This window comes from Miscanthus floridulus, chromosome 17 (assembly GCF_019320115.1).
Source record: "Miscanthus floridulus cultivar M001 chromosome 17, ASM1932011v1, whole genome shotgun sequence".
Taxonomy (NCBI): Eukaryota; Viridiplantae; Streptophyta; class Magnoliopsida; order Poales; family Poaceae; genus Miscanthus; species Miscanthus floridulus.
In genome coordinates, this window is record NC_089596.1 from 103,535,921 (window position 1) to 103,549,136 (window position 13,216).

The window sequence follows — 13,216 nt, forward strand, 5'->3', positions numbered from 1 at the left end:
TCTCGACAACAGCAGTTATGGATTTTTCATACCAGTATCTAGCAACTCCAGCGACTGGATTCCTGTGTGCCAAGGCGTCCAGACGAGTCCAAAACATGCATACAATCAAAGGGACGCGCTCGGAAATGAGCAAGTGGAAAGTTTGTTCACCATTCCCTCACGGCTCAACTAGTGGTGGCTCAGCACAAAAAGCACCGGTGTTTGCAAACTGTTCCTGGTACACGTTTTATTCGTTCCGCTGGGTTTTTATTATGGACTACTACGCCTCATTGCGACAACCATAAGGGTTACGGAAAAAAGGCAGTCAAACAAACAATGCAAGGGATATCAATTGTTAGAAGCCGAGCAGGTTGCCTAATTCCCGTGGGCGAACTTGATACCCTTCTCAATGGAAGACTTGAGCTCGCCCTTGAGGTTTTCCAGCCCCTTCTTCTCGAAGTCGTTGAGCTCACCCAGACCAAGCACTTCCTCCACTCCATTCTTGCCGAGCCGTACCTGTAACATGAAAGGGAGTAACGTTAGAACTCCAAGACCATCTCATAGTGAGGGGAAAAAAAAACTAATAAAATCAGAGCAATGCTGAAGCAGAACCCGTCCAACTAGCATAGGTAAAGACAGTGGCAATAACTACACATTGTTTTTACACCCTCCAGTCAAGATCACTTGAGATTTAGATCAAGATAAATTATCTAAAGCTAATTCATTTGTCCTGTAAGGGCACCCGCAATGGCTGACTCATAAGCTAGCTCTTAACATTTTTTTTCATATTTTAATAGAAGCCTGGTAACTCGAACTTGCTAATATGGAACCGGATGTCTAACATGCAACACGGATACTCCAGTCCCATTAATCCATAAGACCCGCCGGACACATCGAGATAATAAAATAAAAAGTATTATAAACGTAAAACTGAACAATGAGAAAGTTCTTTTAACGCCTCCAACCACAAATAATTCAGGACACAGAACTAAGAGTTTCACTTATATACTCCCCCTCCATTCCAAATTGTAAGTCTTTCTGATTTTTTTAGATACATAACTCTTAGTATGTATCTAGACATAATATATATCTAGATGCGTAGCAAAAGCTATGTATCTAGAAAATCCAGAATGACTTACAATTTGGAGTGGAGTGAGTCAGAAATAACTGCGAAACAAATTATACTATCGTAATTTAAACGTCGGTAACCGGTACAAGGTTACAAGCCTTCAACAGAAAAAGAAAAGCAGGTAACAAGAACCACGGATATTTACTTTGACCATATGATAAATACATAGCTAAAATTTAGGTAGACAGTTATGCATTAAGTACCTTGGAGGCAAAGAACGGCAACTCTGTCACAGTAGATTGCACAAAAGAGCACTCTACAATGTCCGGAACTCCATTCAGACCCTTCAAGCATGCATCCGCAAAAACAGCACCAGCATATCTGCAGAGAGAGTGAGTGAGTGAGAGAGAGAGAGAGAATGAATAACACTATTAGAAAAATAAATTGCAGGGTTTGACCTAAAATCAGCATAAATCTAATGTGGTTATGTAAAAAAAAAAGGTTGGTGGAGTATTAGAGTTGGTCTACACAGACACTATGATATGATGATTTTGTAAAACAGGAGAGTACATACAAGCAGAGCACTTATGGAAGCTAAGGTATAGTTACAGAGAAATTCCAGACAAGGGGGGTGTTAGGATGAGGGTGATTGCTCTGTATAGTTAAAGAATATGGATCCAAATCCCATCTACCCAGACAGGGCCTCGCTCATATTGCATTAAATTAGTTGGAAAAGTAAGGTACATGATCTTGTACAGATGCTCGTGGACAAGCCCTTCATTTGGCAAGAAGCTTCATTCCACATAATAGCAATATCTTTGAGTGGTATTTGACATGAATGCAATAACAGAAAGCTAACAAAGTAGAATGAGCAAGTTTTCCTATAACAATGTCTACAAAAACAGTGAAGGTTTCTTATATTCACAGGTTTAATCCAATTATACTTGTATAATGAATATCATAACCTGCTAATGATGTTCATTACAGTTACATAGCTTGATAGCTATACATCTAATTCTGACAGGGAACTGATGGAATAGACATACAATCAAATGAAGTTAATACAGGAACAACCATGAAACAGTAGTTGTAAATTTAGCAAATTTTGGTCGCAACTAGCTTGGAAGCTATAAGCTTAACATTACCAGACAATCTGTGCACAAGTATGTCATGGGCAATCATGCAGCAGCTAATTTATGCCACAGGCAGTTTTTCATAGAAAAAACAATGAAAGCAAGAAGCATCTACTGATTGACTGGTTGCAGAGCATAGAAGAAAATACTCATAATATTCCAAAATGATGATAAACAGACAGCATATGCTATAGTGCAACCAATAGACATGCTGACAACGGTCCATATGTTCTATAGACTTACGCCATGGACAATGTTGCAGATCCCTTTCCAGCCTTTGCTTCAACAACCTCCGTCCCGCCATCTTGTGTCCTCTTGGTGAGGGCCTCAATGTCTTCTTGGGACAATGAATTGCTTGCAGGAGTGGCCTGTATAAAACAGAAATTTTGATTGAGTTTCTAGTTTCAGAGATATGGGGCACATCATAGAATACACCTACCATGACAATGGAAATGACTATCGCTTGCACAATATGTTAGTACAACAAAGGATTATGCAATGTAAAACGCTAAGGGTCTGATTGGTTGTTCGCACAAGACTTGCATTGCATTACGGGTTATGCAGCATAGGCTATGCCTGTATAAGCAAATGCAATTTGCTCTTGTTTGGTTGGGTTGAATTACTCTGGTGTATTGTTTGTCTTCGTTTGGTTGGATGGATAATGATATGCTGCATCTAATAATTTATGTTTGGTTGCACTGCACATCTAAAATAGGCATTGACAATTCATCGAACACTTTCACTGCAAGAGGTCTCGCTGCTCATTCATCAGTGAAATCAGTCATTCAGGTTCACACCCCTGCCCCACACGCTCATCAAAAAAATCAGTCATTCATCAGTATAACTCTTTTTCAATTCTCAATCTCCTACCACCAACCACCATCGAGAAAGAGAGAGCAGGCAAGCTGGGACGAGTACTATTTTGATGGCTGGGCCGGTGCGGCACGCCTCATGGCCTGCTGGTGGCGGCGGCGGCGGTTCCCCATGAACGACGACACGTCGTGGTCATGAACGCGGCCACAGCCATGCCGGTGTGCCCCGCGCCACCACAACCGTGCCCTATGCCGCGACCACGCTGGGCCCGCGCTCCCGCGTGCCGCCGCGAGGGGAAGGACATGCCGTCACTAGATCTGGCCGCCCGCTATGAGGACGAAGCTGCTGTCGCCGCCCGGGTGCAGTGGCCACAGCGGTGATTCTGGCCACGTTGCGCGACATACCAAGCCCGGCTGTCCTGGCGACCACCACCAGTACCAGCGGAGGCGGCATCATTCGCTCGGTCCCAGCTGTGGCCGTGCCCGCCGTGGAGGAGGGGGACGCGGTGGTGCTCTTCAACTTCGGCGACTCCAATAGCGACATGGGCGCGCGTGGTGGCGGTGATGGGGATCCGCCCTCGAGGACGGCGAGCGCGTGGAAGGACAGGGGGGAGGGGTTGGGAACGAGCGGGTGCCGGAGATGTGCAAAGGCGTGTGCGGGAGTGCAGAACGGGTGCAAGGCCGCTGCAGAGCGGGTGCTGTCCAGTTTCTGCAGAGTGGATACGCCCGAATTCGGGTGAATCACGGGATGCAGATCAGCACTGCTTTGAGGATAGTGCTACGCTGCATAATGCTCTGTGCAGGTAACCAATCAAGTCGATTTTGCATTATCGGGGCATGGAGAAGGAGTTGTGCATGCAACCAAACAGACCCTAACCAAAGAAAGCTTTAGAGTCCCTATGCACAACTGACAAATGGAAATTATTGCACTAGTCTAGGTAAACATTCTCTTTTGACTCCAGTCCACAGAATACAACCTCCATGCTAATCAACTTGCATATTTTGCCAACAATGTCCACACACTATTTGATAACCACAAGCCATGTTTATGCTAAAAGTTATTTTGTTATTTTCTAACTTTTACATTTTGGAGGGATCATGTGTATCTCTCTTGCAGGAAACCTCAGACATGGTCCATGGATACAATACCTGTGAGAAGAGTGGCAGAATAGTAATACCCGCATGGCCCCCGACAACAGGAACATTCACCTCTGCAAAAGGCCACATCAATAACTCATGTTAAGAGGGATGAAAAGTTAATTCTGATCCATAATCTCAATGTCTACAGCAACTGCCAGCTAAAACATCATCTTATTACCAGTAACTGGCACACCCGCCTTTGCAGCATAAAAAGTTTTAGCACGAACAACATCAAGGGTAGTCACACCAAACAGCTTCTTCTCATCATAGGTACCAGCCTTCTTGAACACCTCCGCCGCAATCGGGACAGTGGAGTTGACAGGGTTGCTGATCATATTGACAAGAGCCTAAAACGCATATAATCAACATGATCAGTGTGATGGAACAAATTAAGCAAATCAAGATGAAAATGTTCACTGGACATATATAAGGAACAAGCATGCATATATCACTCAATATCATCTAACATCTCATATGCAAAGCATGGGAATGTTCACAGATCTATATGACATCTCATATGCAAAGCATGGGAATGTTCACAGATCTATATATCCCAATGCATGTGAAGTGAGCTCTAGAGCAAGTGGGCCCTCTTTACTTCAGGTGGCAATTTCAAAGCATTGAGGCTGGCAAGTAGCACGTGGTGGTAATTCTGTATGTTTTGGGCAAACAAGTCCACTCCATTTCCTGTCAGGTAGGTGTGCCACTTTACTTCACCAGATCATCACTGAACGCTAGATCTGCAGCAAATCCAACCACCGGCCATTCCAATTGCCAAAAGTAGAGTACGAAATCTAGCAACCAATCCTGAAATTTGCCCCCTAAGCTGCAGATCTACAGTGGCAAGGGGGCGCGACACTTACGTTGGGGCAGTGCTTTGCGATGGCAGTGCAGAGCCCCTTAACGATGCCGGCGTTGATGTTGAAGAGGTCGTCCCTGGTCATGCCGGGCTTCCTGGGCACCCCGGCGGGGATGATGACGACGTCGGATCCCTCCAGCGCCTCCACGAGCTGGTCGTCCCCCATGAACCCCTTCACCTGCAGGAGTCGAGCGGAAACCAGTGAGCTCGGATCCAGTCTGGTCCAGTCCGCCCGAGCCAAGCCAGAGGAGCGCGCCGAGCGTGGGGTATAGGCGTACCAGGGCGGGGGAGTTGATGTGAGAGACGTCGGCCGCGACGCCGGGTGTCCCGGCGATATCGTAGAGGGAGAGGGAGGAGACGAGCGGGTTGAGCTTCATGAGGAGCGAGAGCGGCTGCCCGATGCCGCCCGCCGCGCCCAGGATGGCCACCTTCCGCTCCGGGTTGGCCGAGGACGCGTACCCGCGGCTGCGGCGGAGGAGCTCGGCCGTGGACTTCAGCAGCGACGGCCTCATCGCGGCGGCGGGGTCGGGGCTCGCTCGCTCGCTCGCTCGGGCGTGTCTCGCTGGGGATTTTGATGGGGGAGCGGAGCGGCGGCGGCGTGGGGTGCTTTAATAGAGGGGAGGAAGGATCCAAACTCCAAGGGTGGATGGGATCTGAAGGAAAGTTGTTGGTGGCGGTGGGAGAGAGAAAAAAGGGGAGGGTTGGCGTCTCGTCTCGACGTCTCCGCCCGTTCCGTGCCTTCTTGTTCTTGTCCACTTGGGTTTATTTGGCTCACTGGCTGGCGCTGGCCGAGGTGGAACTGTGGAAGGGTCACTAGCGCACTCAAAGAGTGCACAACGACTGTGCGAGCACGACGGCGCGGCGCATAACGACTCGCACCACCGCGGTTCAGCGGTCAAGATGCCTTTGCGCCTTGGTTTTGTGCTTCACTTCTGGATGGAAATGGACTGCCAAACTCACAGCTGAGCTGACAGGAACAGGAGGCGGCTACAAACCCAACGGTTTCTGCGTTGCGGAGGTACGCCGCAACAAAATTTAAGACAAATTAGCTTCCTTTCGAATCCACGGTTCAAACTTTGGTATGGTCACAACACTGAGCCTCGCCTGAGCAGTTTTATTGTATGGAGAAATTAGAGTACAAGTACAATGATGTTGCTCACTTGCTCTAGCCATTTATGTCATTCAAAACCGAGCCTCGCTAGAGAGTATGGATGCATTTAGTTTGCTAGCTTAGTTGTAGCCTGGCTAGGATTGTAGCTTGGGTAGGCTAAACCTAATTTTAGCAAACTAAGGCCCCGTTTAGATGCGAAATTTTTTGGCTTTTGGTTACTGTAGCACTTTCGTTTGTATTTGATAAAAATTGTCCAATTATGGACTATTTAGGCTTAAAAGATTCGTCTCGCCAATTACGGATAAATTATGCAATTAGTTATTCTTTTTACCTACATTTAATGTTCCATGCATGTGCCGCAAGATTTGATGTGACAGGAAATCTTGAAAATTTTTGGATTTTGGGTGGGATCTAAACAGGGCCTAAGGTTGTCTCCAACAAAGAACTCATATGGGGCATCCAAATTTAAAATGGATAGCAAGAGACTTAAAATCAGCCTCTAACAAAGTAACTATACGGGAGACCTATTTTTGGTTGCCTGAGAGACACAACCTAAATATGAACATCCCCTCTCCTGAAAACCCATTTACAGAAAGAATTCTGTTTTGGGTCTTGTCGTTGGAGAAGATATCGAATAGATATTGAATATTTTGCCTGTAGCGCTATCTATTTGACCAATGGGTCTTGTATTTTGGGTGTCGTTGTTGGAGATAGCCTAACATGAGGTTGTTTGGTTGTTTGTACTGTCTAAACCTGGCTAGCCCCATATTATGTTTGGTTGTCTTTTTGTTTTGATACAATCATCTCTTCTCTAAATCGGTAAGTTTATCCTCTTTGACAAATTTCTTCGAACAGGTGATGGACATCAAATGTACTAACATTGTCAGCGTAAGCAAAGTGCCCACATGAACAGAGAAGACGTCAGGGCTTGCAGCACGATCAAACCCAAATTCCACAGCACGATTTTGGACTTACGAGCAGCAGTTCTTGTTGTTGAAAATACACACGCACACACTAGGAACGGCAGGGGGAGACGACGAGGTCTATACGAGACCATGTTCCAGCTCTAAATTTCAACTCGCCGCCACTGGATCTGCTGCTGTTGTTGCCTCCGCGGATGGTGGCGCCGGGGATGGTATGGACAATACGACGGTGATGGTCTTGGTGGATGTGGAGGTCGTCGTCGGCCGCAGCGCCCTCACGGGGCTCGCCAGCGCCCATGGCAGAGCAGGGCGGCACGGCGGCCATGAACACACCGCGCTTCTTCACGAGTCGTTGGCTCTAGTTGCTGGCTGCTCCCGCCGTGCTGCTCGAGTCGCTAGCCGCGCTGCTTGAGTCGTTAGCTGCTCTGCTCTCCTCCGGGCACGGCGAGCACAATCCGTCGTGCTTCTCTGCTCTCCTCCGCAGCGCCCTCGAAGGGGCACGACCAAGCGCAGATGCCAGACGAGGCCGGGGTCGTGAGATCCGGCACGCGGGGATGACGGAGGAGCTCGGCTGCCGCGCCACGCGAGCCCACGGTCGCGGCGAAGGGGCAGATGCATCGGTGAGGAAGGAGGGGTGCGCGGGTGAGACGGGAGGTGAGGGGAACGGGTACCCGTGCTTAGCCGCTCCGCGCGAACGGCCGAATCGGGCGTTCTACCCGGGGCCAGGCCCCAACTGTACGGTGGGCCAGCCCGAGTCAGGCTGCAGACCCCTTGCACACAACTAAACAAGTTAAAATTAGCTCAGGCTAGAAGCTGACCAGCCAACTAAACACACCGTCTATTATTTCGTACATCGACAATGAAATCTCCGTCGCCATCAGTTTTTTTTTGTAAGATGCATATATAAGTTCCAAAATTGGTGCGTGGGGGAGGGGAATCTTTCTTTGATCACTTGAGCCGCACCATGAAGAAATCGGCTGGCATTTATCTCTTTGCCCTCGATACATAAGCGCGTGAGACGACACTACTAGTGTAAATACACAAAATAAACCGTGAACATTCTTCACGTCAAATCCATTTGATCTTGAATGCACCAATTAGAAACATCCAACGACAATATAAAATTTTGACAAACAATAATTATGAAAATATCTATGTTATCACAATGATTTTCAGAGAATTAGCGACGTCAATGATTTTCAATAGAAGTTTAGCGACGTCAATCTAATGCTGTGGCCATCTCGGTGATAAAAAAGTTACAAAGATTCAACTATATAGGACTTTTATGTCTAGTAGATATAGAGAAGGAATGTCTGTGAATTGGGTGTCTATAGAGTTCTGTTTACTTTACACCCTCAAACCCCCCCCCCCCCCCCCCCCCCACACACACACACACACCACAACCACCCACCCTACAAAAAAAAAGAGTTGTGTTTTCTAAAAAAAAATTGACCTACTCTAGTCTCCTCACATGTTTTAGTTCTCTTCTCTAAAAAAAATTGACCTACTATGTTGTGGGCAAAATATAGTGCTTGTTTGGCACAGCTCACTATTTTTGTCAAACACTCTTTTTCAAAATAATTGTTTTTCTCCTCTTACAAAGAGATGAGTTAGAATACAGCTGAAAAAGTGGCTTATCCCAGCTTTCTCCCTCATTTCACTCTCATCCATGCATGAAACTATCGTGAATCTCAGCTTTCTCTAGCTGTTTTTCCAAAACAGCTTAGCTTCACTTAGAAAGTTGTTCATTAAGCTGTTTTCAAAAAAAAAAAATCAGCTTTAGTAATAAAGCTAAGCTACTGGCCATCCGTACCCTTTAGCCTTGCCAGGATTAAACGCCCAAATCGCTCGTTCTTCTAGAGACTGGCTTGGCCAGGCAACGTTCCAAGTTCTCCTCACCTCCGGCGCGCGCCTCCTGCTCCTCACCGCTCGCCTCTGCTGCTCCGCTTTCCTCTTCCTCGACGGAGATGGCCACCGACGGTCCCTGCTCCTCTTCCATGCCGGCCCCTGCGCGTGAGCTCCGCCAGTCCCGCAAGGCCCCGCACGAGCACCGCCGAGAAACGCCTCGCCGAGCCCGCACCGGAGCACCTCGTTGCGGAGGCCCCGCCGGAGCACCTCCTCCTTCGCGGCAGATCCGACCGTACCCCTGCTTCTCCGCTTCCCGCTCGACGCCGTATCCTTCGCCCTCCTCCTACGGTCTTGCCCAACGGCACGGGGGCGCTCGCGCTCGCCGCACTGGCCCCGGCCTCCGTCCCCATCGAAGTCGCAGCCAACGCGCGCTTGTATAAGGAACGGAGCCGTAGCTAAGGACTCCAGCAGCCAAGGGGTTCGCGCACGCCGTCCTTGGCCTCCTCTGCCGCAGCTGGCAGTGGTGGTCCGGCGGGTCCAGTGGCTTGTTCCGGCAGTCCGACCTGCGCCTGCTCCTCGGCTGTGGTAGATGACCCCCGACATGTGGTACGTCGAACTCGCCGTCGGTGGTAGCAAGGTCCATGCCGGCTCCAATGGCCGCCTCGTCTGGCACCACACCCCCTGGCTCGGCGCCCACGCCGCCAAGGGGCCCGTTCACCACCTCCGCCACGTCCTTCATGAGCGGCGGTGCTGGCCGTGCTCGTTAGATACTCGCCACGCTCTGGTTCCATTCCCATTCAAGAGGCGCCCACCAGATGTTCAACAAAATTTCTCAAAGGGGTTAAACTTAACGATTTAGAGAAGAGGTGATTGTATCAAAAAAAAATTTGAGAAGAGGTGATTGTATAAAAAAAAATCAGGCAACCAAACACACAAAAGTTCCATCAATTTCCACACTCAAAAGTTGCAACACGTCCAAGGAAAGAAAGATGCTCCAGACAATGCTAACTCAAGAGAGAGTTCACCCTAGAACAACTTAAAACGTGAGGCACAACTCCTGCTCAAGTCCGAGATTCATGATCCTCTCTACTCAATCAGATCATCATCGTCATCTGGGAGAGGTTGTGCAGCCGCTGCAGCAAGCTCAGCTTCATGCCTGAGTCAATAAAAAGTGAATCAGTTCTTGCAACACTTCGAATTGAGGCGACAGATTAAAAGGATAGTAGGAACTTCCGGACAAAAACAAGTCATGTCGAATATAAAGTGGACAAAAACAAAAGGCAACACTCACTGCTGCTGCATTGCCATGTCGATGGTAACTTCCGGAGGCTTAAGAGCAACAGCTTCAACAAAGTGAAGGTTCGGATCACTGTTAAGACCAAAGACATTGTCAAGAATAAACAGATAGTGGTAAATGGTTGTGAGCACAAGATGCAATAAACAAAAGTAGGTTAGTCAATTACCCAGCCAGTTTCCTTGCAAGGTAAAGGAAAGGTTTCTCAAAGTTGTAATTGCTCTTGGCAGAAATTTCATAGTACTGCAGATTCTTCTTCCTGTGGAAGGTGACCTGCTTGGCTTTCACCTGCCTGTTCTTGACATCAACCTTGTTACCACAAAGGACAATTGGGATGTTTTCACACACCCTGCATGAATTCATAATTGAACATCAGAATTTACCAACAAAATTATAAATAAGTAAAAGTTTATGACAAAGAAAGACTGCAATAAACCTGCACAGGTCCCTATGCCATGTAGGAACATTCTTGTATGTCAGCCTTGAGGTTACATCAAACATGATGATTGCACATTGACCATGGATACTGCATGGGAATAGAAATCGCAAAGAGTCTCAGAAAATGCAATCGAAAATAGTTCAGTACTGAAAGTATACATAAACTTTACAGTGTATGTACACTTGTTAATTCAGATGTTACTGAAGATAACACGAATAAGACTTACTAGTATCCATCCCTGAGGCCACCGAACTTCTCTTGCCCAGCAGTATCCCAGCAGTAGAACCTGATCTTACCACAGTTCGTGGTGAAATCCAATGGATGGACTTCCACACCAATGGTTGCTGAAACAACAAAATGCATTAGAGGAGCTGGAAGTATTATTGATGGCAAGTAAATGAAGGAAAACCCCAATCAACATGATACTTGCGTTCATATTTCTTCTCAAATTCTCCAGTGAGATGCCTCTTCACAAATGTAGTTTTACCTGCAACAAGAAAACATGAGGGATAAAAATCACACAGGGCCAACAGAAGAGACGGATAATGATAGATGTGGTGTATAGTCATGCATCTAAAGCCTGTGAGGACAATAATGTTATGCCTTAGCAACTGAAATTTGAACCATCTAGCATATGAAGGTTGCAAACAAAAAGATTAATGGCGTCTGGATGTGAGAGTTTTCATACAAACAATCATGCAGTTTCTTAGCAAGAGCAAATTAGGTTGTGCATCAACTGAATTTCTATCGTATTAGCATACAAAATATTAGAAACAAGAAATCAACCACCTCCACCTCAAATTTAGTTGCATCACATGTAGCCCTAACTTAGAATAGAATACGGATTTGCTACAATACAAAAGATGATAAAACAACTGGATCACAAAGAGTCGTCCTTATAATTTTTTAAGGTATTAAAGTGGCATTGGGTAGGGGAGGCAGCACCCGTGATCCTCTGCGTCTATGTGAAAAAGGAATCTAAATGAGGAGAAACAAGGTCTAATATATTTGTGCAGTTTATATGTGAAAACGAATCTAAGTGAGGGGAAACAAGGTCTAAAATATTTCCGCAGTTTATATGTGAAAACGAATCTAAATGAGGGGAGACAACTACAACATAGACATGATTAAAATCAGTATTAGCGGAAACTGCCTATCTAATATTCCAGTCACGGAGATCGTGAGGAAACCAGGGGAGGCAGCCCGTATGATCCACACAACGCCCAAGTTCAATCCATCAGATCTCGTAGAAACATTGGCAGCTTCTACCGTTCCTAACAACCAATCCCGACACGGAGCGATTCGGAAACTCACCCGTTCCGCCATCGCCGACGATGACGAGCTTGAAGCTGGGGTAATCCACGGTCCCCTGATTCGGAAGCGCCTGCGAAAAAACCACAAAACATCGCGGATCAGACACACGCGGCCACAGATCCGGAGATCAAACACGGCGGAAATCGGATCCGTGCGGGGCACTCACCATCTAGGTCGCACTGGAGGGGGGCCGCGCCTGATGCGGCGATACGGCGGGCTTCGGAGCACGGGGTCGGGGAGCAGCAAAACCCTAGAATTCGAAATGGAATTGGGCGAGCCGCCGGTGGAGGCGGAGGGTTTTATAGCTGCGGTGGCAAGTTGTTTTTTTCCTCGGGGGTGCGGGGTTTGGTAGCTTTGGATGGACGCAGGAATTGTGGCCGCCGGATCTTGGGCGGCGGGCGGGATCGCATCCGGCTAGCTTTCCTCCCACGCGAGATTTCTGGCCGTTGGATCCGAAGGGTGCCGTGGAGGGGTGGGCTGCGTGGGCTTTTATCCTGTGTTCGTTAATGATCAACAAAACGAGGTGATGGCCCAACTCTTCTTTTCATATGGTGTTTGCTTACGGCCCAATAGGTTTATAGTTGTTCCTCTAAATGAAGACAAATATGTGCTTGTGATCTGTACAGTGTGTGGCAATGACATGCAGCCTGTTCGTTTGGCTGTGGCTTGTCGTAAACGATCGTAAATTTTTAGCCGGAATATTATTTTTCTCTCATACAAACCAGCCAGCAGTACTTCTTCACGAACCAACAACGATACGAACCAGCCAACCGAACAGGCCGATGATGTGATCGCATTCTAAGGCAATAGACTAACTACAATTTCTTTCACTGGGCGAGTGATTACAAAGTGGTTCATCTAATCTAATATGAAAGGATCAAGATGTTTAAGAGGAGGATGAATTAGGCTAATTCTAATTTTTTTGCAATAATTAAGCACTACACTTAGCCCATTTCACCCCTTGTGCCTAGAATGTGTTTCTATTGTTCTCCCGCACAAAAATTTTACACCTTAGGTTCCAATCCTACTTTAGCATGACAATTCTAGGAATGTAAAGACATGAAATGAATTGTTCAAATGTAAATGATCAATGTAAAGAGAGGAAAAGGAACACGGCGATGTTTATCCGATGTATCGGAGAGTCGCCACTCACCACTAATCCTCGTTGGAGCACCCGGACAAGGGTGTAGCTATCCCTTAATCCACACAAGGATCAAGTGCTCTCTACGGGCTGATTCTTTGACACTGCGTCACGGTGAATCATCCACAGCCGCTCACAACTTGACTTGAGTCAT

The 13,216-nt window shown here is 47.1% G+C and overlaps 2 protein-coding genes across 2 annotated transcripts; both read right to left on the minus strand.

Moving 5' to 3' along the window:
* LOC136516819 (malate dehydrogenase, mitochondrial-like) lies at positions 1-5,726 on the minus strand. Its single transcript, XM_066510308.1, has 7 exons — positions 5,271-5,726; positions 4,997-5,170; positions 4,312-4,480; positions 4,143-4,204; positions 2,425-2,549; positions 1,312-1,429; positions 1-495 (listed from the first exon to the last, which is right to left on the minus strand). The coding sequence occupies exons 1-7, from the start codon at positions 5,502-5,504 to the stop codon at positions 355-357; spliced, it is 1,023 nt and encodes a 340-aa protein (XP_066366405.1). The 5' UTR covers positions 5,505-5,726; the 3' UTR covers positions 1-354.
* A 4,067-nt stretch (positions 5,727-9,793) lies between these two features.
* LOC136516820 (GTP-binding nuclear protein Ran-2) lies at positions 9,794-12,224 on the minus strand. Its single transcript, XM_066510309.1, has 8 exons — positions 12,088-12,224; positions 11,922-11,991; positions 11,038-11,094; positions 10,834-10,951; positions 10,605-10,694; positions 10,338-10,517; positions 10,166-10,243; positions 9,794-10,030 (listed from the first exon to the last, which is right to left on the minus strand). Exons 1-8 carry the CDS (start codon positions 12,088-12,090, stop codon positions 9,961-9,963), a joined length of 666 nt encoding a protein of 221 aa, XP_066366406.1. The 5' UTR covers positions 12,091-12,224; the 3' UTR covers positions 9,794-9,960.
* Between the last annotated feature and the right edge of the window lie 992 nt (positions 12,225-13,216).